General features: G+C 42.0%; 1 protein-coding gene across 2 annotated transcripts in view; it reads left to right on the forward strand.

Annotated features, from left to right (window-relative positions):
* The window catches only part of PRIM2 (DNA primase subunit 2), a 119,777-nt gene extending 92,574 nt beyond the window's left edge, over nt 1-27,203 (forward strand). For both annotated transcript variants that reach the window (XM_060235369.1, XM_060235370.1), the window contains 4 exons: nt 3,935-4,061; nt 5,726-5,808; nt 10,577-10,645; nt 26,657-27,203. In XM_060235369.1, the coding sequence (XP_060091352.1) occupies nt 3,935-4,061; nt 5,726-5,808; nt 10,577-10,645; nt 26,657-26,890 (513 nt within the window). In that variant the 3' untranslated portion in view covers nt 26,891-27,203. The remainder of the gene's footprint in view (nt 1-3,934; nt 4,062-5,725; nt 5,809-10,576; nt 10,646-26,656) is intronic.
* The last annotated feature ends 566 nt before the right edge of the window (nt 27,204-27,769 follow it).

Genomic DNA, 27,769 nt, shown 5'->3' on the forward strand with positions numbered 1-27,769 from the left:
AATGCAGTTCTGGGTGGCTTGATGTCAGGGGTGTGGCCTGATATGCAAATGAATTCCTGCTGGACTTTTTCCTACAAAAAGGCCCTATGTAAAACAGTGGTGACATCAGGGGGGTGTTGCCTAATATGCAAATGAGTTCCTGATGGACTTTTTTAAACTAAAAAAGCCCTGGTTATATATATACCTTATATTAAATTCTGTTTTTATTTATGCTGCCTTGGAGATCCTATTTGGTTGGAAAGGCGACATAGAAATGCTTTAAATAAATTAAAAATGGTTTGTCAATATTTTATTTATTATTATTTTATATTCCCTAAAAATTGAAGTGTACAAAATGGTAGACATTAAAAGGCTAAATATAAATATTGTTGGATGACTGGAATATTATTAGGGATGGACACAGACCTGAACCTGAGCCAAAGTCCTGACTGGACTTTACCTGGTTTGAAGTTCATGAGCGCTTTCCCCCAGTCACCAAGCTTTTCTGCTTGGTTTGGCATGTGTGTTTGGCAAACCACTTCTGGGTGGTGTTGGGTCCTGCCCCTGGTGCACCTGTCTCATTTATAAGCGATGCAAGCTTGTTGCCAACATGCTTATGTCACTTCAGGATAATGCGGGCATGCTGGGGGTATGACCCAACACTACCCAGAAGTGACATGAGCATGTCAGAGGGCCAACACACATCACTTCTTAGTGATGAGTGCGCACCGGGGGGTAGGGTGATGCCAACCAAACCGGTTCAGTTTGGGCAGTTTTTTTGTTTGGGGATTCAGTTTGGGGCCGCCCTGTTTGCAAGTCCTGTACTGAACTGGGCTTTCCTGGTATGCTCTCATCCCTAAGTATTATGTATGTTCCATCATAATTTTATTTTAAAATACTGTCACTGAGAAAGACAATAATGCTAGGAAAAGTTGAAGGCAGTAGGAAAAGAGGAAGCCCCGACATGAGATGAATTGACTTAAGGAAGCCACTGCCTTCAGTTTGCAAGACCTGAGCAATGTTTTGGATGTTTTGGAGGCATTAATTCATAGGGTTGCCATAAGTCATAAGCGACATTGCAGCGCTTAACACATATACACAATTTTAATTAATGCATATTTTATGAATTTATAGTTATATCATATCCCCCATCCAATTATTTTAAAGAGAGGTGTTTATAATGGAAATTCAAGGATATTATTTTTCTCAGCTTGTATAATGAAACACAATATTCGAACAGTATTAAAGTGTGACTTCTTAATACACACTGTAGAAATTAAAATTTAAAACTGGAAAGCTTTTCCCACAACCAATTTGAATTTTTGCCATGTGTATCTGAAATCTATCTGATTCTTAGGGACTGTGAGAGATAACTGTCTTACAAAGTTGGTAAGCGTATTTTGCATTTCAGAAGATTAAATATACACAGTCCTTGGAAATACTAAACTGTACCAGTATGTTAAAGATTTCAAACCAGTGCTGTGATTTTTTAGAAAATTGTATTTCTGACAGGTTCAGTTTGAATATGCATACATACATACATGGTATGAAAGAAACAATACATACATGATATGAAAGAAACAATTTTTAAAAAGTCATCCTATCATCATTCCCCTCTCCTCATTTAACTATGCAGAACTAAAACAACACTGTTTCCTTTAGGATATGCCCCCCCCCCCCCCTTTGCTACATGTTATGATCATATTTCTGAGAGGTTTCCCAGCAGCTGATTCATGTCATGGGTTGTTAATGTTTTGAATTCTCCTTTCTGTCAGTTTGATAGACGGGTCCATTAACTGTGTGATTGTCATAGGGACAAATTCTGATCCTTGAAAAGCCTGCTTCTTCTCCCTTGGACTGAACAGTTGTGTTGATCTTGCTTGTGATAGGGACAAATTCTGATCCTTGAAAAGCCTGCTTCTTCTCCCTTGGACTGAACAGTTGTGTTGATTTTGCTTGGGATTTGGGGAAAGGCAGAGGAAATAATTTTTCTTTTACTGTTTGACTACTAATGGAATATTTATTGTAACCATGTTAAAAACAAGCAGCAAACTTCAGAAATGTAGGTGTGTCTTGCATGCAAAAAAAAAAAGATTAACTGCACAATCCTAAACAGAGTTGGAAGGGAATAATTCTGCATAGTGCGCTCCCATTCCTCTCATTACCACCATATAAATTACCCTATGACAGCACTTGTGTTTTGTCCTTAGAATCATATTGTAAATTTCCAAATCCTCATGAAGAAGTTACACAGGGGTGGGGAGGCAGTCCTCTCAGGGTAGTTTGGGCAGCAGCAGCATCCTACCAATTCAAAACCAATGTGGAGTAATGGGTAGAAGAGGATTTTGTCACATATCTGTCTGGGAATATAGTCAAATATTAATCTGTGTGGGGCTTGTAACAGAAAGACTTACATGGTGTTAAAGGTGCAAAAATTCTTTCTTCGTAATGCATGATTTATTCCCCCTCAACTGTATGCTAGGGCTTTTTGAAATGATGAAACCATCTGAGGTAAATTAATCTTAGTACTTTTGAAGTTCTGAATGATAAAGCAGACATTTCTTAAAAGTCAACCTCTAAAGGGTTTTTTTAGTTCATATATATCAATTTTAGTGCTCCTAGTGATATTGCAATAATGTAAAACTTGATCACAAACCAATCTTTCTGATGATGCACACTCCTCAGTCTTTAAAGTTGAGGGGCTGTGGCTCAGTGGTAGAGCATGCAGAAGATCCCAGGTTCAATCCCCAGTATTTCCAGTAAGATTGTAGGTGATGTAAAAGACCTTAGCTTGAGACCCTGGAGAGCCAATGCCAGTCTGAGTAGACAGTACTTTCTTTGAAGGACCAATGGTCTGATTCAGCATAAGGCAGATTCATGTGTTTAATTCTTTGGGCTTCTGAATAAAAGTGATTAACACTGATCTCTTAAGCTGTTTGATTTGTACTTTCCATTTGAAGGAGAGACAAAGGGCAAATACATGAGTAGAAACATCACTGCAAGAGTGTCAGATTGTCAAACAAACTCCTACAGTCAGCCTTTAACCACCATTTCATATGGGTGACTTTCTTATGCAGTTGTTCATAACTATTCTAGGTCACTCTAGAGTGGCTTATGCAGAAAGTGCTGGCTAATTTCTGATGGAACAGTAAAGCATAGTTGCCTCTCTTCTCTTTTCTTTGACTTGTTGCTAGTTTCCCAAACATTGCATAATATCTTGTCTCAGTGAGTTATTTGAGAGTTCTGGTCGCAAGAAGGATAATAAGAGAATGGGTGAAAAGCAGGTTATAACCCACAATAAATAAGTTAAAAGGGACTGGTGCTGGAGTCTTATAAGGATTAGAAGGAACTATAGGGGGGAAAGATGTTTTCTCATCTTGAGAATATACTGATAGGGCACATTGTAGAAGATAAATATAATAGGTTGAAGCTTGCAGATCCACTTTGCTAATGGTGCCATGGAACCCTTTTGTGTCAGTGGAAACTCCTTGTGCCAAATGAAAAAGCAGCTGTTTGCAGAACAGATCTATGAGGTCCAGCCTAATATTAGGGGGGTTGGAATGTCTGTGCTTGCTTCTCTGTGGTTGCTTTGGGGTGCTTTTACCTCCCCCCTTTCCTTATAATTTGGGATTATTCCTTTACGCTGCATTTAAAAATCCTATGGTAGATAACTAATAGTGCAGTCCTAAACATAATTATATTGTTCTAAACCCACTGACTTCCATGGATATAGAAGTGTGTGTCTCTGCTTAGAATTCCACTGTAAGAATAGAGGAATATTTGCTGCTAAATACATTTTAATTTTCACTTCTAAATTTGTTCTCATAGGAAGACTTTATCAAATACAACTTCTTGAAGTCCCAATAGTTTACCTTTCATAGTAGTGAAATTGCGGGCCTCAGGTACAATTAAAATGCAAACCATCTCTCTTTTTTTTAATGTGCTTGCTGTTCAGTTTGACAAAGGATATGCTTACAGCATCCGGCATAACTATGGAAAAGAAGGAAAGCGAACTGATTATACTCCATACAGCTGCATGAAAATTATCCTGTCCAATCCACCAGGCCAAGGGGATTATCATGGTGAGTGCTTACACCTGACATGTTCACAATGCTTGAGAACCCAGCAGCTTTGGAAACCAACTGATTGGCTACCTGCATTACTGGCAGAAGTTAGTTTTGCAGCTTATGCCAGTCATCACTGTCAAACTGGTGTGCTGTTACTCTTTCGGTGATTTGTCTTATTACAGAACTAGGTCAGCAAGAGAGATTCATTCAGCAGCACTTCAGTGTGTGCTTCACTGAGCTTCTCGCTGTTTCTCTTCTCTTCTTTCTGCAGATTTTCTGCTTTCCCCCTACAAGACAAACAGTAAAGTTCTTTAATGCTTTTGTCTGAAAACTCTCAGATAGTAATAAATAATTTGAATATTTTTAAATGGATAAGCATTTTGACCTCTTAATAAAATATGCTGAAGCTTATGCTACTCTCCAGAATAAGAACTTTGGGAATTTTCAGGATTCCCCCCCCCCCAAGCTGAAATCTCTTAATTTGGTATCTGCTTTTAAAACAATTATTTAATATTGGAGTTACATGGGTTTATTTAATTAGATGCTAGGAAAATGCTAGGAAATTTGAAGGAAGTAGGAAAAGAGGAAACCCAACAAGAAATGGATTGATTGAATTAAGGAAGTTTGCAAGATGTTAGCAAGGATGTTAATGAGAGGACATTTTGGAGGTCGTTAATTTATAGGGTTGCCATAAGTCAGAAAATACTTGACGACACTTAACACACCCCATTTTAGGTCTCAGTAGAGTCCCAATGTGAGTTCTCCCTTTTCAGTTTTATCCTCACAACAACCCTGCTAGATAGGTTAGGCTGAGGAGTGTGCTGCCTACATGTCTGTAGCCAACTGTGTGGGAGACTTTTGCATGTACTAAAGGTGTATCATAAGAGCTGTAAATCTAAATTTTCAATACTATGTTTTATGTTTACATCTATTTTAAATAACAGCATAATAAGTCACATAGTTGGTATCTGCTGACAAACTGTTAATCATATACCAGCTTAGCTGTGACTTTTATTTTAAACCAGTGCAGTCTCATTGAAATCAATAGAATGAAATATTTTCAGATCTCCAGCATAAATATTTTGTATACAGTTGTGTGCAGCATTTATCCTTCTCCCTCCTGGGATCATGTAAAGTCATTTTATTTATTTATGCCTTGCTTTCATTCACAATGGACACCCAGAGTGACTTACAATACCATTTTTTCGCCCTCCATTTTATTCTCTCAACACCGTGAGGTAGGTTAGGCTGAGAGCCGTTGACTTGTCCAGGGTCACCTAGAGAACTTCAAATCAGAGTCTCCCAGATACTAAACATTTTATTTTTATCTTCCTTTTATCTGCCATTGCTGCAATAATTGCCTAGTTACAGTCTCTCTGTATCGTATGTTACAGATTTTTGTGTATTTTCATAGCTGCTAGTACAGAATTTAATTGAATTTTGTCAGATAAATGAGAATCTTGGTCTGCTCGTTGTAATGTTTGGTATAATTCTTGAGCCTATAGTGTCATGATACCACAGAGCGAAGTAGTCATTTAGAAGAAGAGTAAAGCAATTCTATACATGGGCAATTAACTTTTGTATTAATAAGCTGTTAGACAATTAGGAACTGTTTAGCCAGTCTCTCAAGTGTGTTATTGTACTAACTTCTGGATAAATATCCTTCTTTTGCTTGTTAGGGTGCCCATTCCGCCACAGTGATCCTGAGCTGCTGAAGCAGAAGCTGCAGGCATATAAAGTTCCTTCCACTGGGATCAGTCAGGTAGGGCATATTTTCTTCTGATACTTCAGTAATGTGGCATCAGGCATTTCCTTTTGGTTGAGTTTAGTAGCGATGTTTAATACTATGTACAGTGTGTCACAATGCACACAAAGTATCCTGTAAATCAGATTTTAGTATATGCTTTAGCACTTTTCTCCCAGGAAGTTTTCTCTTCACAATACCGACAAATGGATTGATAGTTTTGTTTCCTAGGAATATAATGCTCTTTTTGTATTTCATCAAGGACAATGAGGGCTTCTGGTTTATTGCTGCTCATTATAACTTCAGGGTATTAATGAAAGTGGGAGTTAATGACAACATTTTCCCTGGAATTTTAAAATCATTTTTGACATTGAAAAATTATGTTTTGCAGAGAATGGGTACTGTGATATGCATTAGTTAATTGTCTTATGTAATATACAGTTCTAATAACCCATTAACTTCATGTACATGTTTGCTTTGAAAGGCTTTATTGTACTGGACTGCCATAAACAGATCTCAGTATACAAAATTGCTTTGCAGTGTGCTGTTGTTTTGTCCTGTTTTTAAAACTACAGCAACAATTTGTTTTCAGGAAAGCTTCACAAATCTCTGCTTGCACTCAGTCTATTTGTAAGTGAACATACCTGCCATTGTTTCCCATTCCCTTTAGAGAATCTTTCAACTAATCCTTGTCTTGTGGTCTCCATGACCTGGTGTGTGGCATCTTTTCATTGTATTGGATGAACTCTCTTCTCTAGGAAACATGGGGACTTCAGTCCTGTGCTAGGGGTTCATGATGCAAGTAAGAACATTGGAAGTGTTCTTGGCCTGTTCTTCTTCTTCTGCTCTCATTCTTTTGCACTTTTGACTTGGCTAAACGTTCTTACCATGCCAGCCACTCTCCCCACAGCTGCTGGGACTTGTTGAACGCCTCTTCCCTGGCATTGTTATTACAAGCTGTTTTGAACCATGAGCAAAGGTGGGGTATAAATGTTCTAATAAATAAATAGAGCTTCTGAAGCCCTTCAAAGCTTGGCCCGACTCACCCCAGAGTTGGCTCAGGTCCTCTTGGGTTCTGTAGTTCTGTGCTGTGTTGATTTATTTCTTTTCTTTCATGCAAAATGCACACAAGAGATCACAGGCAGCGCACATTGCCAGTTTTCTCCCCATTTTCTTTCTATGTATAGATATAATGGCTGCAGATCTTATGACTAACTTTATTTTAAACTTGTTTAAATGTTTTTATGTTTGTGGCCCCTGATCAGCTAGAAAGGCAGCATGAACATGTTTTACTTAAATAAATAAATAAACGAAAGCAAGACATTGATAAAATATTATTAATCTTTACTAGAACTTTTAAGAAGTATTGTTTTATTGAAAATGACTTCAAAGTGAGCTTGAATGAATAAGGTCAATGCTTACTGAAATAAACGTAGCAAAGCATCATCTTAGTGCTGTAACTTTAGATCTGGAGACCTTAGAATGAATAGTAGCAACTAGTATTGGAAAGATGAGTGCTCGTACACTTTGCGAGTTTTACAGAAAAGGCCAGTTTAGCAAGCTCTGCATTTCTTACCCTTCCCTGTAATCCCTTACCAAAAAGTCCTTCCACTGAACTACCAAAGGAGCCCTGACTGCCTTTGCACATGTTGCTTTCTGTGGCTATGCATGTTGACTGTCCTCCTAGGAGCAGTAAAAAATTAATCAGAGAAGCAAAGAAGTTTAAGCAAAATTAGATTGTTTGGTTGTCCATTTGTGAGCCTAGAGACAGTTGTTCAAGTTTTTGAACGAAAGATGTTATCTGTCGTAATGCTACCAGGAAAGCTCTGTCTTGTATATAAGTAGTCACATGAGGGCTGGTTCTATTGTCTGCTCCGCAGTGTGAATATCAAGATAGTACTTGGGTCTGAGGATTCAGTGGGTTTTAGCCACTATTAGCAAAATTGGCCTCGAGACTGTTCTTCCCATATTAATCTGTGCATATGCACAGCCAACGTAGCAGGATACACAGTTGTCTCCTAAATGTATGCAAATATTTCTGAAATTCCAATTGCCAAACAATTCCAGCCTTATGGTAAAATCTGGCACAGTGAACTGTTTATATTGTAGGTGCTGAATATTAGAACTGTCTTGTACTGTGCAAAGAATATCAGCCACTTTCATTTAATCACAGGGGGCTGCAGAGCAGTCCACTTCCACTGGCCAGAGTACAATAGTTTCCTGATCACCTGGAAGAATTCAGCCGGTCTACACTGTACCAGTGCATTGGTGGTGGGAAAATATTGCTTCTTTGCCATGAAGTAGGCTTTTGAATGAACTCTAGCCTGTGACTTGTCAGATTCATTCTATGTCTTTCTCCACCGCTAATCTAGCTGTTTCCCCTGTCTTTTCATTGCTCAAAGCCCCTCAGTAAAACTAGAGGCTGCTCAGGCTCTTCAACTGGGGAGAGGATGCCTAGGTGCAATCATGTCAGTTGCCCAGGTAATTTCCCTCTTCCAGAAATCAATTAGGGCAGTGAAAGGAGCGCTGACCATATCAGCAGGAAAATTCCCCAGTGTCATCTAAAAACTTATCAGCTCCATCAGGCTATGGGAGTGGATCATAATCATTCTTCCACCCCTGCAGAGTCTTGATACCCTTGTAAGTCTAAGCCCCAAAAGGCAGTGATCTGTCTATATATAAATCCCATTAGCAAAAATTAAGCAGTGTTAGTAAAAGAAGGCAAATACACTATGTACAGTTCTGGACCACATACAAATACTGGGGTTTTACCAGACTCCACATCTCATATTTAGCCCATCTGACATGATTAATTTCCAACACAACTGCCCTGACAAATATAGAAAGACTATATTTTACATATGTGGGGCAGAAACTTTTGTGGAAAAATATAGCATCAGAAAATTTTTCTCTCCCACATCACAGGCCACTGGTTTCTCTGGATTGTGTTTGAATGCAGCCATTAAGCTAGCTTTGTCTTTCTATTAGGCCATTAAGCTTTGAATGAGTCATTAGATACAAGGCACAAATCCTTATGAAATCTGAAGTCTTATAAATTTGTTTCTGGCTTTGTTTAAATTTTAACCTGTGCTAAAGCAAAATTTTAAAATGTTAAGAAAAATTCTAAAACAAATTGACAAATTCCTGGACACACTGTTAGTTAGCTGCCATGTTCTTCACATGCTGTTTAACAGAAAGTGACAGGGAAGGCAGACATTTAATCAGTGGCACTTGTAGCAGCAAAAGAGACCCAGTAAATGCTTCCTCGGCAGCATTGTGGTTTGATATATTCAGCAAATATTATTTGTGCATCTGTCAGTAACTATAAGGCAGTCTTCAATAATGAGGACAGCAGGGATTTGTGCTGAGTTTATTGCTGCACTTGACACAGGAAGGTCAGCTTTTGGAAAAGGGTCTGGAAATTTGCATTTCTCAAGAATTTTCTCTCTGCTGAGGTTATCTCTTAGTTTCAGCATTTTTTTGTGTTTGATAAGCAGAGAATATACAATTTAATTATATAATGGTGGAGAGAAAATGACATACAACTTGAATTTTCAAATGGCATTGCATTTTGCTGATAAGAGTGTTTATTCAGAACAGAAGAGATTACATGAGGTAGAATTGGAAAGCAAACTGTATTTACCAGAGATAGGAACATGCTTCTAATAGTAGTTAAAACAGGAGGTCCTCTTTCTCATTCTGAGGAGCACTGATAGAAAAATTTATTCTGAATACAACTTGTACAGAAAGTAGAAATAGTGCTTTTTGCAACTCTCCTAATTTACTCTAAGTGTTTTACATGGTAGCACATGGTAGTGCAAAACAAATAGTGACATTATACTCAGGGCTTTTCTTATAGCAGGAACTCCTTTGCATATTAGGCCTCACACCCCTGATGTAGCCAATCCTCCAAGAGCTTACAGAGCTCTTAATACAGGGCCTACTGTAAGCTCCAGGAGGACTGGCTACATCAGGGGTGTGTGGCCTAAAATGCAAAGGAGTTCCTGCTACAAAAAACAAAAACAACCTTGATTATACTTAACTAGGTCATATTTCTGTTGTTCAGGTCCTAGATTGAAATTTGGAGTCACAGATGAGATTTTATGCTGATTTCCTCCTGTAAAGCCCTGACCTGGACAGTCCAGGCAAGCCCTACCTCATCAGATCTTGGAAGCTAAGCAAGGTCAGCCCTTGTTACTATTGTAAGGGAGACCACTAAGGAAAGCCCAGGTCTCTACATAGAGGCAGGCAGTGGCAAAATAGCTCTGGATGTCTCTTACCTTAAAAACCCTATGTGGTCCCCATTAGTCAGCTGTGACTTGACAACACTTGAAAGCCCTGGATAGTGGTTAAATATTTGTGTTAGAAGTCCCCAACCTAGCTGATGTAAAACAGTGCTTCTAGCTTCCTGTTTGTCTAAAACAATAAGTAGTTTCCATGTCAGGGTCTTTTTCTAAGCAGAGTGAAACTTTGTCAGGTCCATGACTCCTACTAGTGCAGGCCTCATTTCAGCTGCAGCCTTTTACACTTCATTCAGTTCTTTGGAGTTATCTGTTGGGAACATAAGATCTTTCACAGAGAGGAGACGAGGAAGAGCCTCATCTGAGGACCAGAGCTCCATTTGCAGTTGTTTTGATCTAATTAATTTGATCCTAGCACTTTTAGAAGTCACGTTATGGAGTATAAATTCTTGTACCTGTCTGTTGTGGCACAACTTGGAAAGGTTATGGAATATTTCAGCTGTTATACATATTTTTAATTGATTGCTTCGTTTTTCCCTTTCTAGATTTTGGACCTGGTGAAGGGTATGCATTACCAGTTGGCCTGTCAGAAATACTTTGAACTGACACACAATGTGAGTGGATATTTTAATTTTCTTTCAGTGCATCTTTTTATCAGTCAGTGTCCTCCAGAATAACTAGCAATTAAGGGACTGCGATTTGTTATTGATTATGCTCAATAAGCATGATCTGAAGTTGGTCGTTAGTTTCATATGTTTAAAAATGTTCCGCATAATTGACAAATGTGTTATGAGGCTATGCAATATTAGGTTGTAGCATATTTTTATGAAATTGTGGTCTTAAAGTAATAATAATAATAATAATAATAAGATATTGGATTTCTATCCCGCCCTCCACTCCGAAGAGTCTCAGAGCGGCTCACAATCTCCTTTACCTTCCTCCCCCACAACAGACACCCTGTGAGGTGGGTGGGGCTGGAGAGGGCTCTCACAGCAGCTGCCCTTTCAAGGACAACCTCTGCCAGAGCTATGGCTGACCCAAGGCCATTCCAGCAGGTGCAAGTGGAGGAGTGGGGAATCAAACCCGGTTCTCCCAGATAAGAGTCCGCACACTTAACCACTCCCAAAAGTGAGAATTCATAAGATTTTAAAAAAAAATTCACCAGACATCATAGAAAGTTAAATGTAGATATATCTCCAGGTTGCCTTTGGATAGCAATACACAGAATTCTTTCTTTTGCTTTTTTACTTTACTGTTGGGGATAGTTGGATTTTGTATACTTAAGCAATTTATTTTACAGACAGTTTGAATAGATTGACTTCTCCCCCTTGTGGAAAAAGATTGCATCTGGTCAAATTGGATATACAGTATGTCACAGAAGTGAGTACACCCCCTCACATTTTGTAAATATTTAGGTATATCTTTTTCACGTGACAACACTGAAGAAATGACACTTGGCTACAATGTAAAGTAGTGAGTCTACAGCTTGTATAACAGTGTAAATGTGCTGTCCCCTCAGAATTACCCAACATACAGCCATTAATGTCTAAATGCTGGCAACAAAAGTGAGTACACCCCTAAGTGATAATGTCCAAATGGGGCCCAAAGTGTCAATATTTTGTGTGGCCACCATTATTTTCCAGCACTGCCTTAACCCTCTTGGGCATAGAGTTCACCTGAGCTTCACAGGTTGCCGCTGGAGTCCTCTTCCACTCCTCCATGACGACGTCACGTAGTTGGTGGATGTTAGAGACCTTGCGCACCTCCACCTTCCGTTTCAGGATGCCTCACAGATGCTCAAAAGGGTTTAGGTCTGGAGACATGCTTGGCCAGTCCATCACCTTTACCCTCAGCTTCTTTAGCAAGGCAGTGGTCGTTTTGGAGGTGTGTTTGGGGTCATTATTTTGTTGGAATACTGCCTTGCGGCCCAGTCTCCGAAAAGAGGGGATCATGTTCTGCTTCAGTATGTCACAATACATGTTGGCATTCATGGTTCCCTCAATGAACTGTAGCTCCCCAATGCCGGCAGCACTCATGCAGGCCCAGACCATGATATTCCCACCACCATGCTTGACTGTAGGCAAGACACACTTGTTTTTGTACTCCTCACCTGGTTGCCACCACACATGCTTGACACCATCTGAACCAAATAAGTTTATCTTGGTCTCATCGGACCAAAGGCATGGTTCCAGAAACCCATGTCCTTAGTCTGCTTGTCCGCAGCAAACTGTTTGCAGGCTTTCTTGTGCATCATCTTTAGAAGAGGCTTCCTTCTGGGACGACAGTCCTGCAGACCAATTTGATGCAGCGTGCGGCATATGGTCTGAGCACTGAGAGGCTGACCCCCACCCCTTCAACCTCTGTAGCAATGTGTACTCATTTCTGAGTACACATTGTACTCGGGTGTACTCATTTCTGTGACATACTGTGTAATCAGCCAGGTGCTGCCCTTGCATTAATTTTGATATGGCTGTTGATAGGCCTTGTATTCCTCATCACTTGTGGGACTTGTGACAGAATGGGCCTGCTCTGGCCTGCAGGCCCTGCTCCGCCCTGCCTTCCAAGTTTCCCCAATACCTGGAGAGCCTTTCTTTCTCTCTCAGGTAACCACTGTCACGAGCTGACCTTTGAAAGGAATTGCCTGCTGGTAGGCTCTCAGCTTCCCTTCCAAGTTCTGAGGCTGTGCCTCTGTATCTCCTGCTGCCCAGTGCCTGGTCACCACAGGGAGCATTTACTGTCTTGTGTGCCTCTGAAGAAATAAGCTGCTTGCCAACTGACTGCCTTCCCCCTGATGCTCCTTTTAAAACAGCATGTCCAAGACTGTGGAGGTCTATGTGGTGCAGGAAACTACTATGAGTATCAAAAGTTTAAAGTGTTGTTGTTGTAGCATTGGTTTTGTTAATTGCCCTATCTCAGCTGGCGCCAGACTCTGGGCAATTGCAATGAGGCATAAGCCATAGAACAAATATACAAAAACATTAAAATGTAAGTATAATCTAATTGGTAAAATTACAAACTCAATTTAAAATAGATAAGATGGCACTCTTAAAATTTACATCTGGAATTCTGGACTGCCTGGTCACTTCCTGGGAGGGGGAAAGAGGGAACACAACTCAGAGTTGTGGGAGGGATGAAATAGGTGCCAGCCACATTAGAAAACCATTGCTGTCCCTAATGCTGTCTGGTGGAATATGTTTGCCTTACAGGCCCTGCAAAATTGCATAAAATCCTGCAGCACTCTGACCAGAGAATTCCAGCAGGTTGGGACCAGGACCAAAAAAGTCCTGGCCCTGGTCAAGGACAGCCAGCAAGTTGTTGTCTACAGAGTGTAATGCTCTCCTGGGGACATACCAGTTGAGACGGTCCCACAGATACATGAGTCCCAGATAGTTCAAGGTCTTGAATTTATTAAAAAGAACATGTTCACAAGTATACTTCTAGCACAGCACCAAATTGAGCAAGGGAGTCAAAATAAATGGGTAAAATGCAATTTCTCTCTCTCTCTACAGTTTGGTACAACAGTTTAGTGTGCAGACTCTTATCTGAGAGAACCAGGTTTGCTTCCCCACTCTTTACATGCACTTGCTGATGTGACCTTGGGTCAGCTACAAGTTCTCTCAAAACTGTTCTGCTCAAGAGCAGTTCTGGGAGAGCACTCTCAGCCCCACCTACCTCACAGGGTGTTTGTTGTGGGGAAGGGGAGGGAAAAGAGATTGTAAGCCACTCTGACTCCTTCAGGTAGTGAAGGGCAGGATATAAATCCAATCTCTTCTCTCTTCTTTTTCTACACGCCCTATCAGATGTTAAAATATAGAGCAGGTTCCTTAACTTAGAATGTAATAGATCTCTACAGAGTTACCATTCCCTTCCTGCTTCCTCCAGACCTCAAGAGTTCTGTCTGCTCTGATGGACTCAGCACCAAAGAGAACTTTCTCTTTGCTCCCCTGAGTTTTATCACCTCTCTTTTCCTCATCCACTGGCCAAGTCTGGCTGGGTCAAAGAGGCTTTTCCTGGAGATCTCCAATCCATTCCTTCCTGAAGTCTCCCTAGTGTTAAATTCCACCAAATCTCTGTTCCGTCCTTGGAGGAGGGGGACCTTGACCATCCCCATCCTATTGTCTAGGCCTATTAACATTTCTTAAGAAGTAGCTGAGGTGAGCCTGGAAAGCCATTGACTAACTTCCTCCTCCCTCTCTGTGCTCTGCCAAAGAGGGGGGGAAAAAAACCTTCTAAAGTTCAGATTGAAGGTGTTTTACTCACTTCAGACCTTCAAAGAAAAAATGCATTTCTTCACATGACTTACGAGAAGAATGTTGGAGCGCAACATAGCTGTGCTGCAACCATGTTATCTTCATCAGCATTTAACTTGGGTCATGAGAGAGAGCACAGGTCACCATTACCTCAGCAACTGTTTCTAGAATGTTGAAAGTTCTTTATTCTGTACATCTGTTTGAGCCTTCTGGTGCTTACCAGTGCATACTGGACTTTCCCTTTTAATTTGCATGCAGTCCTTGCATTTTAAAGCAGGGGTGACAGCCCCTGGTATGCATGCTGAATGGCAGCATACCAGCCCATCGTTCTTGGCAAGGCAGCTTTCTACAGTGGTCCCAGGAGTGGGCCAGTCCTCACTCTTGGGATCATAACTCCTCCTCTCCGATTGCAAGGCTGACAAACTTGACCTGGAGGGGAGGTGCTTGACCCTTGGACTCCAGTTTGTTCAGCTCTATGATCGGAGCAGGACGTGCTGACAAGGCTTCAGCTCTGGCCCGGAGAATTTTAACAACAACAAAAAAACCCTTAGGAAGCGCAGTGGGGAAGCTGTCCCCGCTGGTGCCGAAGCAGCCATGGACCAGAGGCACTTGCATGCACCCTCCCGCGGCTTGCAGTGGCAGGAGAGCCATGGGAGCTCGACGGTCCCCGCACTCCCTCTTCCAGGCACCCTGGCAACCCCGGGGGCCTCTGGAGCAGTGGTGACGATCATGCTGGCTGGGAGAGGATTCGCTCCACCCGCGTAGCCCTCCCGGACTGCCGGAATCGGCCCTCCCTCAAAACAGACGGGGACGAGGAGGACCGCCGGTGAAGCGATGCATGCTGCTGGAACCGCGATAAGATCCCCCCTTCGGGGAAAACGGCACCAAGGAGGTTCCAGGGGGGTAGAGGCTGGCATCGGTCGCTCAAGGCTTCCCCCTGCCCCAGAACCCCCCCTTCCCTCTTTTGCCTTTAGACTGGGAGCTACAGACGTCACGGCAGCGTGGGGTTCCCCCCCTTCTCTTCCCCTAGACTGGCCGGCAAGGGGCTCAATGGTCTGCCCAGGAATCCAAGAACAACATAAATCTCTTGGAACTAAGGGCAATAAGTCTGGCACTCCTCAGGATGGCAGAACAAGTGGAAAACTCGCACGTTATACAGACGGACAACATGACTGCAAAGGCATACATAAACAGGCAGGGGGACACAAGATTCAGTGAACTTCAGGCCGAAGCAGAGAGGTTATTCCGGTGGGCAGAACTCCACCTGTTGTCCATCAAGGCTACCCATGTGGCAGGGAGGGACAATGTAGTAGCGGATTGGCTAAGCCGTCAATCGGTAGACCAAGTGGAATGGACTATCCATCCTGAGGCCTTTCATCAGATATGCATCAGATTCGGTACCCCGGAAGTGGAACTGTTTGTGTGAGATCACAATCACCAGGTGCCCCGGTATGTTGTCAGAACCAGGAGCAGAGGGGCCATGGCAGTAGATGCGCTGAACGCAGATTGGCCCACAGCACTTCTTTATATCTTTCCTCCATTTCAGATACTTCCAAGGTTTCTTCAAAGGATTCCGGATTAGAAGGCAGAAGTAATTGTGGTGGCCCCATTTTGGCCCAGGAGAGCCTGGTTTCAGGAACTCAAGAGATTGGCAGTGGGGTCTCTGTGGAGACTTCCGATGCGACCAGATCTTCTAATTCAAGGGAACCTGAACCATCCTCAGCCGGAACTTCTCAAGCTCACTGTTTGGAGGTTGAGCGGCAACAGTTAAATAGCCTAGGGTACCCCAAGACAGTGATGGACACCATGTTCTCTCCAAGAAAACCATCCACTAATAGGACCTATAATATCACCTGGCAAACCTTTAGCTCTTGGTGCGCAGGAAAGAGGGAAGATTCCCTGAAGGCCCCAGTATCACTCATTCTAACTTTTCTGCAAGACGGCCTGGAGAAAGGCCTTAGCACTAGCACCCTTCGTAGTCAGGTGGCGGCCATTGCAGCCATTAGAGGGTCTAAAAAGGGTGGATACCTGGGGTCGCACCCTCATGTTAAGCGTTTTCTGAAAGGAGTAGCGCTTCGCAATCCACCCCCCAGTGCACAGGTTCCCTTCCTGGAACCTGAATAAGGTTTTGGATGCCCTCTGTCGTAAACCTTTTGAGCCCATGGCATCGTGCAGCTTTAAGTTGTTTACCTTCAAAACGGTGTTCTTGGTAGGGATTACTTCAGCTCGTAGGATTTCAGAAATTCAGGCCCTGTCCATTCACAAGGACTTGTGCATTTTTCACCAAGACAAAGTGGTGTTACGCCCTGATCCAGCCTTCATTCCTAAGGTCAACTCTAGATTTCATAGATCAGAGGACATCGTCCTACCATCTTTTTGTCCCACACCAGCTCATGAGAAAAAAAAAACTGTGGCACTACCTGGATGTGCGCAGAGCCCTAAGCTTTTACCTAGATAGGACTAGGAACGTACGTCAAACGGAGTCTCTATTTATGTTTTTCAGGGTCTCAGATAGAGGCAGAAGGGTGTCTCCTGCTACTATCAGCAGGTGGTTCAAGGGATGCATCATTGAGGCATATAAGGCAAAGGGTTTAGAGCCACCACAGGGGGTTATGGCCCATTCTCTTAGGGGGGCGGCTACATCGGCAGCCTACCGTTCCTTTCCTTCTATGGAAGTAGTTTGTAAGGCAGCCACCTGGAACTCCGTCCACTCTTTTACTAAGCATTACTGTATTGACAAAGTGGCTTCGGCTGAGGCAGCTTTCGGTAGAAGGGTCCTTCAGTACACTGTCTAGTTCTTGAAGCTGAGGAGACCCACCCTGGGACACTGCTCTTTTACGTCCCAAGAGTGAGGACTGCCCCATTCCTGGGACCACTGGAAAACGGAAGATTCTGTTCACTTACCGTGAAGTCTTCCTTCTCTGTGGTCCCAGAGTGGTCCAATCCTACCCATCCTAATGTCTGTGGGCCTCAGCTTCGGAGTCTGGTCTGGGTTCTGAAGGCCCTGTTTCTTTTCCTCTTTACCCATCGAGACGGAACTTCTGAGTACACTGGATGGGCAGGTCCATGGGGTGATGGTTAACGGAAGGGAATCCTTGTTATTCATCTGTTTTCAATTGAGTTATGTTTAGGGAGGTGTGATGGCTTACTGACATACTGTTCAAGGGTCAAACACCTCCCCTCTGGGTCAAGTTTGCAATCGGAGAGGAGGAGCTATGATACCAAGAGTGAGAACTTGACCACTCTGGGACCACAAAGAAGGAAGACTTCACGGTAAGTGAACAGAATCTTCCGTTCTTGCTTCACCTCCAATGTAGGGTGTACTTGAGCCAGGCTTGCAGCATGGTTCTGGGACTTCATTTGATCTGGAGTGGTACTGTCATCAGCTGGAGCTTCCTTTGGTCTTGCCCCCAGTAAATACCAGCAACCCCACTTCCATTCTGTAGTGTGCAGATGTACACCATGGTTGTTCAGTGTTCAGTTTGGGAGGCTGGCAGTTGCATGAGCAGGGCTGCTGCCTCTAAAGAGCAGAACCCATTGCTGCCGCCAACCTCTTGCCCTTAGGTGAGGCTGCTTCTGTTGCCAGCATAGCTCTCATCACTTCTACCCCCACATTTTTTTGCTGACTCACCCTTGTCTTCACATGTAGGTGTTATGTAACATTTCAGTCAGTAGTTGAGCCTAAAAAGTTGCCTGATGTCTTTAGGTAACATTTTGTTGACAGAAGAATATGAAATCTTAAAAAAAAAAAAAAAAATACAGTGCTCTCTAGTTGACTTTGGATTGGCCAGTCACACATTCTGAGCTTAACCTACCTAAATGAAGTAAACAATAATAATCTTAGCAGAAGCAGTCAGATATAAGGTTGGTTCATTGTTCATCTGCTGTGCAGTCCCACATGGGACTTTTTTGCTGCTGCATGGATAGGAGCTTTCCAACTTAGCTGAGTTTTTTTAAATCTTTGTTCTTGCAGAACTTGGTGTTTTTGTTTTTGTTTCTCCAAGGGTACTTCCTTCTAGCTTCAACTTTCCTTTCCTTTTAATGGAGTTTTTTTCTCTGTGAGGGATTGTTTTCTGGGGTGAAGTAACTTGTTGACTTATCCTTAGGTTCCCCCACTGCTGCCACGTGGTGCTCAACATGGCTTCCAAGGCGCTTTTCAAGAAGTGTACTAAATGCATGACCAGAATGACCCACAGTGATGAGTGCAAACTTTGTTTCATATGTCTGGGAGAATCATATAATGTGGTCACTTGTAAAATTTATGCCTAAGACATATTTGGACAGGGCTTCCCAATTGAAGGCAATGCTATGAGAAAGGCTCTGTCTGCCTTGGGTGCATCAAAGTCTGTGCTAGGATTGGAACCTCTGAAACTGCCCTCCTTGAGCTGGCCAACATTCTTGTTTCAGGTGCTGGAATCCCATTCTGGACCATCATCTGCATGATTGGTTCTAATGACTCCAACATCCAAACAGGACTCACACAACAGAGCCTCATTGGTTTTCCTCAACTCAGAACTGAAACTTCTTCAGTCTCCACCCCCCCCCCCCCCATCCCAGCCTGTTCCTTGTTAGAACCACTGTCCAAAAGAAAAAAAAGAAAGCAAAATTTAAGGAGAACATTGGTTCTGTTTCTAAACATTGCAAACGTCAGTCATCCTCCCTGAGGCATTCTTCTGAAGAGCAGAATGTCATTCTGGTGCCTCTGCACATCTCATCCCCTCACTTTGGATCTCCTGTCAGGTTTCTGGACAAGCTCAGGCAATTAAAAGCTTTAAGGACCTGTCAGGCATCTTGGACCTCTCTGCTTCTTCCTCGTTTCTATTTACTTTTACATCTTCCTGTCTTACAGTGACCAGTGGGACCCTGCACTCTGGGAACTATTAGCTTTGCTCTGGGGTACTGTACCATTACCCAGCAATCTCAACCCCCCCCCCCCCCGGGCAGTATTTTGTTGTGGTATGCTTGCAGAAGAATGTATGGAGCCACCTGTCCTTGGCTTATCCTAGAGGTTTAACCACGATCTACCTGAGGAGTGCTGGAAGGATTGAAGCAAGGCCAAAAATTTTGAACCAGCTGGCTTGAGAGTCTATCTAGCAGAATCTCTTTGAGTAACAGCAATTTGGTCCATCTGTGAGCAATTTGGTCTATGTCAGAAGACTTCTTCAGGCTATGTGCTGAACTTGGCTGCTAAAGTGGGGGTGGTACCTACGAAAGCAACTGTCACAACACAGAGGTTTCTCAATTGCAGCTGCCTGTGCCTAGCTCTTGGGTACCTGGTTTGTCTGCTTGTTCCCCCTTTGTCTATTTGTGTATTTTGTAAAGGGGAATAAAGATTGGATGCAAAAACGTTCCAGAGTGAGAATGTAACACTTTCAAAACTGGATTACTTCATTAGTATAACACTGGAAATTAACAACAGTAATGCCTTGCCGCTTACACTTTTAACCCAGTCTCACCACAGACATGACTCCCAATTAACATTTTCACCAAGCAGTGATGCCAAAAGGCCTCTAAGCCCTCAGTTACCAGTAGAGTCAACAGCTTGTACCAGTTACTCCTTCACCTCATCAGATCTGTTTGAATATCCAATTGGATCATAAAAGTCCCCCATGGAATTCTAAATTTTGTGTAGGGCATCATCTGAGAGCCCTATTGAATACCCAGAATCTCCCCATCGATCTGAAGTTAGTTGAGAATCTTGACTGCTCCTGTAGGGCAACAAGATGATTTTTAGCATTTGGTTGCTCAAACATTCCATCTCTGATTATGCAACAGAAAAAACCCCCCTAAATTCTATCGGAATCTTTCCATCCAGAGTCTTTAATAATGCATCACACTGCCTCCTTTTTAGCCCAGGGACACCATGCCTCAGAACTGACATCGAGACCAATAGCAGGAAACATGACTTAATCAGAGTCCCAGATAGCAGTCTGATTAGCTGGGATGACTCCTCCGCTAACATGGAATCCAAGGCAAGGTGCATATCACCTAACAGAATCTTTCTTAGTGATTCTACTGAGTCGGATCTAATCAACTCTTTCAAAGCACTTCCAGTTGATGAGCAAAAGTCCATCATGGACATGCTGGAGCAGCTTAGGACCAGGCTCTTGAATATGAAGGACAGCACTGTTTCTCCCCTGCTTGTAGTTAACTCAGAGATGGTGCCAAGTAACACGCCCCCCCCCCCCATCCATGCTTCCCTAGGAATTTTTAATCCCTCAGAAGCTATTTTTACAGAAGGTGGATCAGTTCCACACAATGAATATGTTTTCACCAACCCCTTTGAGAAATCTCAGTCCCTTAAGAAGGGCTCTCTAAATGTTTGGTACAACAGGGACCCCAACCAGCAAGGCTTTTACTTTAGTTCCAGTGCCCTTATTCAAAAATGGATCCATTCAAGTAGTCCGCAATGGAGAACAGAACAGAATCAAGAGAGTAGACTTACTATACCTCCTCTCCTGGAACCTTATGGGATGAGGAATAAATTCCACTGTTCATTCTTCCTCTTCTGTATGGTGTCAAGATCTGGAGTTGGGACAAAAATACAATTTCTAGCCCTGAGATAACATAAAACTTTCTAAAGAGGATTCTAATCCTACTAGCTGCTCTGCTGCAAGTGGAATCTTGCTTGCCTTCCATTAGTGCCCATGCCCGCACTGTCTTAATTACTAGAGAAAGTTGAAGAATTCTCCTTCATCTTTCTAAGCAGCGCTTTACCTAGCTCCAGAAAGACACATCTTGAGTTGCCAGCTATCACAGCCTTTTCAGCCATTACCAATACCTGTTGACCCCTCAGGGCTTCCCTCTGGATGGGTTCAAAATGCAAGATCTGATATTCAGTTTAGATGCTGCCTTAGATAGAGGACCTACTGTCAGTTCTAGATTTTCCCCATGGTTTAACTTAATCAAAAGGGATCACACCAGAACTTCCTATTTGTCCAGCATCACCACTCACAAGCTTAGAGAAGCCTTTACAGCCCTCGGATTTCAAACAAACCACCATGTTAGATGACCTTTATCAGCATAAACCAGTTGCTCAGTGACTTTGGCTGTCAATGAAAGTATGTTTCCTGATAGCGGTCACCTCTGCCAAATGAGTCAGTGAACTGTTGTTGTGTATAGACCAACTTTTCTTAATGTTCTTCCTGACAGGGTGGCCCCAACCTTAAGTTTCAGCCAAAGATCATTTCTAGATTCCATCTATCCCAAGAGGTCATCCTGCCTGCGTTTTTCCCCTATCAAAGCTCAGAAACCAAGAAACGACTGCACTCCTTGGATGCCAGAAGGGCATTGCTATTTTATTGAAAACAGATGGCTGAGTTCCATAAAAAGGACACACTATTCGTATGCGTTTTGAGACCTCTCAAGGGAAAGGGCACAACATCTTGGTCAATTTCTAGTTGGTTGGTATCAGCCATTAAATTCTATTATGAACTCACTAACTGTCCCTATCCATTAGAAGTTCATGCACACTCTATTAGGGCTGTTGCATCCTCAATAGCATTCTGGAGTGATGTGCCACTGGCTGAAATCTGTCGAGCTGCTACTTGGTCCTCAGTGGACACCTTGGTTCACCATTATGCCTTGGACTTGCAAGACAGAAATGAGGCACTGCTGGGGATGTCTTTGCTTCAGTCTTTATTCAAATAGGCGAGCATGTCCCTCTCCTGTTTTGAGCTTGTTAGAATCTCCATGTAGGGTTGCATATGACAATGAAAACAGAGTTGCTCTTAACCTGTAACTGTTGTTTGAGTATCTTCTGTGCAGGCACACATACCCTCCCTTCTGTCCCACTACATGCTTATTTTGGTGGCATAAGCGGTACTGAGGGTATGGGGTGCTGCTGTGTAGAAGCGTGTACTGTGGGTGAGGACAGATATCTAGCTCCCGTGCACAGTGTCCCCTGGAGGCTCTAAGTTGTAAAAACCTACTGATAGGCAGGCCTGCACATGCGCAATTCCCATGTGCACAGAAGATACTTGATGAAGAACAATTACATGAGAAACCCTGTTTTCATCAGTGTCTTCTATGCAGACACACATTTTCCTCCTCCAACCCTACTGTGAGCTCTCACATGGTCGTTCTGCAGTAGTGTGCGTCTGCTCACAGCAGACTGGCAGGAACGGAGAGAGAAGGGTACACCCCCCTCTGGAGCACTTAACAGGAAAAGTCATTCGCATTGGCTCCAGAGGTAGAGGGGTGCCCCTTCAGATAGTTTTTAACTGGAAAAACCTTGTCAGTGGGTGGCTTCCACAGGTGTATTCCCAACATGCATCTGCACAGAAGTCGTTGATGAACAGTGTTTACAGGTACGTGCAACTCTGTTTTTCAGGCAATAACTGGGAATATAAATTCAATGCTAAGATTTCCACAGTAGATAAGATCCTTCCATAGGATCTCCAGAATCTTAGTATACCTGAAACCGATGATTAGTTTAGCCTGGCTGATTCTAAATACTTACTCAAACTTCATGTGCAGGTAAACATGACCCCTACATAGCAGTAAGATGTACCTGTTTAATCTTAAGTTAATTAAGATGCTTTGTGTGCAAGGCTTGAGTTTTCTTGTAATTAGCACTCTTGTAATAATATTTGCCCAATGCAGCTACTAATCAACACATCCCAATTTGCATATTGGATAATGTCACCGTTTCATTAACATAAAGCAATAAGTGTAGTTTCTTTTTGCCAGCAGAACCATAGGAAGCAAAACACATACGATCTTCTGGGTTTTATGTAAAGGACATCATAGAGAATTTGAATAGAAAATAATGTTCATCTGTGAGCATTCAGCTTGGATCAGTGATCTGGTGGAGGGGCAGGGAGGTTGGAGAGGAAGCCTAGCCTCCCCCATCATTTGGCTGAATGAGGGAGACATTCTCACAAGATGCACTATCTGCTGCAGGCTGCGCCAGCCAGGTTGTTGCTGGGTAGTCTCACAGTGTAGTGTTGCAAAGTGTTCTTTGGCATTTTAAAATTTGAGTTGGAATGTCTATGCTTGCTTCTCTGTGTGCTTTTGGGGTGCGTGCTTTTACCTCCGCCCTTTCCTTCTAATTTGGAAATTTTCCTGCAGACTTGTTATTAGAAAATGTAGACAAGATAGGCAATATGGTATAGCAATATCCTCCTCTCTGTTATCTGAGTTATGCTTTAAACAAAAGAAGAACCATAGTATTGCTTTGTGTTTAAATTAGAGGTTCTCAGAACATTTGAATTTTAGTTTATCTTCTAAACTCTAGCTTCTGAGCTCCTAAATTTAATGGCCACCCATTTTGTGGGTAAGCACTATAATCACAAATATGTTTCCTGCTGCTGTGGATATGGATCTGTGGAATGGAGTGTTAAACCAATATGGGCTCTAAACCTGGCAATTCTAATCCTCTTAAAATCTCACACAGAGGAACTCCATTAGAATAAAGCAATAGCTTATTTTGACCTACTTTCTTTTGAGATTTTTATAGGGATGCATTCATCCCTCAAGATATATCTCTGTACATTAGGGTTTTTCCAAGTATGCAACATAGCTCTTTTGTCTAAATTGAGACAATATTCTATTCTGAAATAAGTTATGGTGCATCATGGTCTTCCTGGTACTTAGGATGTCCCCCCCCCCCGCCCCAAGTAGTTTACTCAACTAGATTCAATTGGTAAATCAGATTACTTCTTCTCTCAGTATTTACTTTGTGTCTCCCTCCAGGTGTTCCATGTTCTTTTTTCTTCCCCTTCCATTCCACTTTGGAAGACCATATTTACAGATTGAAACTTGTCTTAAAGTAATATGCTGTTTGTGGATGAAATACTTTCACTCATCAATCAAACCCATTTTTTTAAAATATAGGCAACATGTAGGGGGTTCCCAAGCAAATTCATTTTGGGAGTTAGACCAGTTTTTAGATATGCTCTAAAAGCCTGGGTGTACATGTGCATATACACATATGTACACTGCTCATCTTCCTTCAGAATGATAGCATAGAGGAAGCTGAACTTATCATGGTGACCTTAAGCTGTAATTCTTTATATTCAATCATGGCATATTTTTCTGAATAAATGTATGTTTTATATGTGAATAGCTGTAAATGTTTACTACCGTGATTTGGTTTAGTCAATATTCATTATAAACACAATAAAATAGATGTTCTGAAATATTCAGTAAGCAGTTGAGACCATTAGGTAGCAGGCAACACAATTAGAGTGGCTGCCATTAAAATGTGCAGCATTGAGTATCCCTTGTCAAAACAAAAATGCTGCTTAAATATAATTGTGCAAAGGCCAGTGTTTTTGGTACTATAGTTTGTTGTTTCAAATGGTTTTCCTTTATTGAAGAATACACAATTATAAAGGAGCAGTTTGATTTGGCTTTTCAACTTCTTCAGGATCAAACCTCAGTTAAGAGAAGTTTTGAAAGAGCAAATAGTGCTGTAGTATATCTTTAAAAAGATCCATATGGCTTTTTTGGGTAAAAACTAAACTGCCTCATTATCAGTTGTCATTTTGGACCTTTTTGATCATATAGATTCAACACTATTACTTCAGCTTCTTTTTAAAAACCACACAATACAGCTCAAAGTCAATACCAGGCTTTGTAAAGTGCATAGTATTCAAAATGCACTGAAGAAAGCTTTGAGGTGTAGCATTTGAAATATAAAGGAAATGAAATGAAGACACCTGTTTTTTTAAATCCAGTGGCCTTTGCCCTGTGTCAGGCAAGATTACAAGCTTAGCTGGTCTTATTAGGCACATGGTTTTTAAGTTTTTCTTGCATGTTAAATAATAAAGTTTTTATTAGTAACTGATCTAGTTGGGAAAAATCCTTTTCAGTCTAAGTGCCAAGATAACATAATTTTCCCTTCAAAATTTACAAAACTAGCAGTACTAAATTTACAAAACTAGCAGGGAATACTGAGAAAATGTTTTTTTAAAACCATCCCAAGGAATCCTACAACTCTCTTTAATATGTTGTTTTACCAGCTTAGTGTTTACCAACAGAATATTAGTGTTTTATGCAAACATGAACAATTTATTTTATTTTAAACTTTATTCTATACCGAAGAAGAAATGAATCCTTTGTCTAAAACAGGGGTGGCCAAACTTGCTTAACATGAGCCACATAGAATAAATTCAGATGTTTGAGAGCCACAATAGATGAACATCAGATGTTTGAAAACAGGAAGGAAGGAAAATAGATGGGGGAGGGAGGAGGGAGAGAGAGGTGGAAAGAAAGCAACTTCAACTTTAAATGCATTCTTCAAACCGCTTGTGGGTTGGCTTGGAGAAGTGGCTTAAAGAGAGAAATGTCTTCTCCAAGCCAGCTGACAGGGTGGTGGGGGGGCTTCGAGAGCCACACAATGTGTGAAAGAGCCGCATGTGGCTCCTGAGCCATAGCTTGGCCACCCTTGGTTTAAAATAACTGGATCTGGGTTCCATGTAGGACTGATGAATGGTTGATCATAATGATTTCCTACTGCCTTTCTAAGAGAGAATTCTTGGTTTTGATTGATAAAGCCCACCAATGTTGTGTTTGTCTCCCTGTGTATAAATGCTTAGATTTGCAGTCTGTTTCATAACAGCTGAGTGGGAAGGAGAAAGGTAACCACTGTAAAAACCAACAACTTTAAGTTAAACTGCAAAGATGCCACTTGTGCGTGTGTAAAGTGTTTGAGCAAACAATCAGGGATGTCTTTTCAGGGTTGCTAGTACTAGTAAAGAAACAAGGTGTGCTTTTTAAAAAATGGAACCATTGTTTGCAGTTCACAACAGCAGAATTCTTGTCTTGGGTCATGGCCTCTGAGGTCTAGATTTGAAGGGTATTTTTTTGTCTGCACAAGAGAGGATGCCAACCATTTTTACTGCAGCCCCCCCTTCTCCATAGTATCAAAAGCCATTTCCATTTCCTTTATTAGCATCCATGACCAAAGGTCTTAAGCTCAACCAGATACAAGGATATACAACATCACTCCCAATTTTCACAGAATTCAAAGGTTACAGTCAAAATATTCAAAATATCAAAGCTATATCCAAGGCCACCCTGACTCCCAAGGTGACTTTGGAGCAGTGCAGAACTGCAGCAAAAATGGAGTTGTGTGTGAGGGGGGAAGAGATGTGTTTTGAGTCCAGGCCAAATTATTTGCTACTTTTGAAAACTTGGGTATTTATTACACTGTAACAGGGGACCACAACTATTGAAACTTCCCCCCCTCTCTCTTAGGGCTTTAATTAAGTAAGCTTGCAAGGATCTGTGGTAGTGTTCAGCTAAATTACCCTCTGAAAGGTGTCTGCCAAAAATTGAAAATGAAAATTTAGTATGTATTTCAACTGCAGGTTGTAAAATATAGCAATGGTGTCATGCTTTTACTTTGGTTTTCTTTTCTCTGCACAGGTCAATGATATCGGGTGGTCTTTGAATCATCCAAATCAGTATTTTATAGAGAGTCAACAGCTACTCAGTGGCATCAAGGAAATCAAGAAAGAACAAAAGCAACCTGAAAACTTTCAGCCAAAACATGGCAGCCAGAAAAGTCTGAACACAGCTACTGCCTCCACCTCCTCCTCTTTAAATCCCATAGAAGAAATGGAGCTGGAGGGACTGGATGACTGCTTTACTGATGATTAAGGAGCATATTTCTCCCATTTGCAACAAGTATTTTCTGGTGTTTCCTAACCCTGAAATTGCCCTCTTATAAGAATGGGGAAGTGGGGGGGGTGTCTGTTGAATTAAAGGGGAATCTGTTAATATAATAAAGAGAAGAGCATTGTGATTGCACCCAGCCAGATAACAGTTGCTTCTCTTCTGAAAAGTAGCCACCCTTTATGGCATGAGAGCTGCAAGGTCACATAGTTCCTATCCTTCATATCCTGAGCTTATTGTGTCACTCATTTTTACTTGACTGTGTTTTTTAAAAATAAACCGTATTCTGAAATGTAAAGAGAGAGGGTACCTGCTAGATCTGTTCATAACAAATTTATGTATTGCTCTTGCAAGCATCTTGCTATGATTCAATTGCAAAGGTAGGTTTTTGAAAGGTGGAATTTTTTTTTGGTGTGGCGATTCAAATTGTGAAGATAGTTCACAATGCACAGCAGCCAATGCACAGACTCAATGCACAGCAGCCAAGAAGGTCAGAGCGCCTGCTCCGGCTGCAACGCCACTGAGGATGTTCTCCGCAGCTGAGAACGAAACGTCTGGAAGGAAAGCTTTCTCCAATAGAACACAGCACTTGAGCACGAAAGATTCTACAAACCCTAATGATGTTACCAGCCATGAAAACCTGAAATCTTTGTGAAGATAGTTGTTTGAAACAAGCTGCAATATCATAAAACAGGGTGCTAGACGTAGGATTTTGGAGATCCGGGTTCAGATCCCCACTCTGCCATGGAAACTTGCTAAGTGATCTTGGGCCAGTCACTCTCAGCTGGGCCCATACCCAGAAAATTTTGGGGGGTGGAACACAATTGGGAGCAGGAAGGTGGGTGGTTTCATTTGGTTTCCACT

The sequence above is a fragment of the Heteronotia binoei genome, chromosome 1 (assembly GCF_032191835.1).
Source record: "Heteronotia binoei isolate CCM8104 ecotype False Entrance Well chromosome 1, APGP_CSIRO_Hbin_v1, whole genome shotgun sequence".
NCBI classification, from domain to species: Eukaryota; Metazoa; Chordata; class Lepidosauria; order Squamata; family Gekkonidae; genus Heteronotia; species Heteronotia binoei.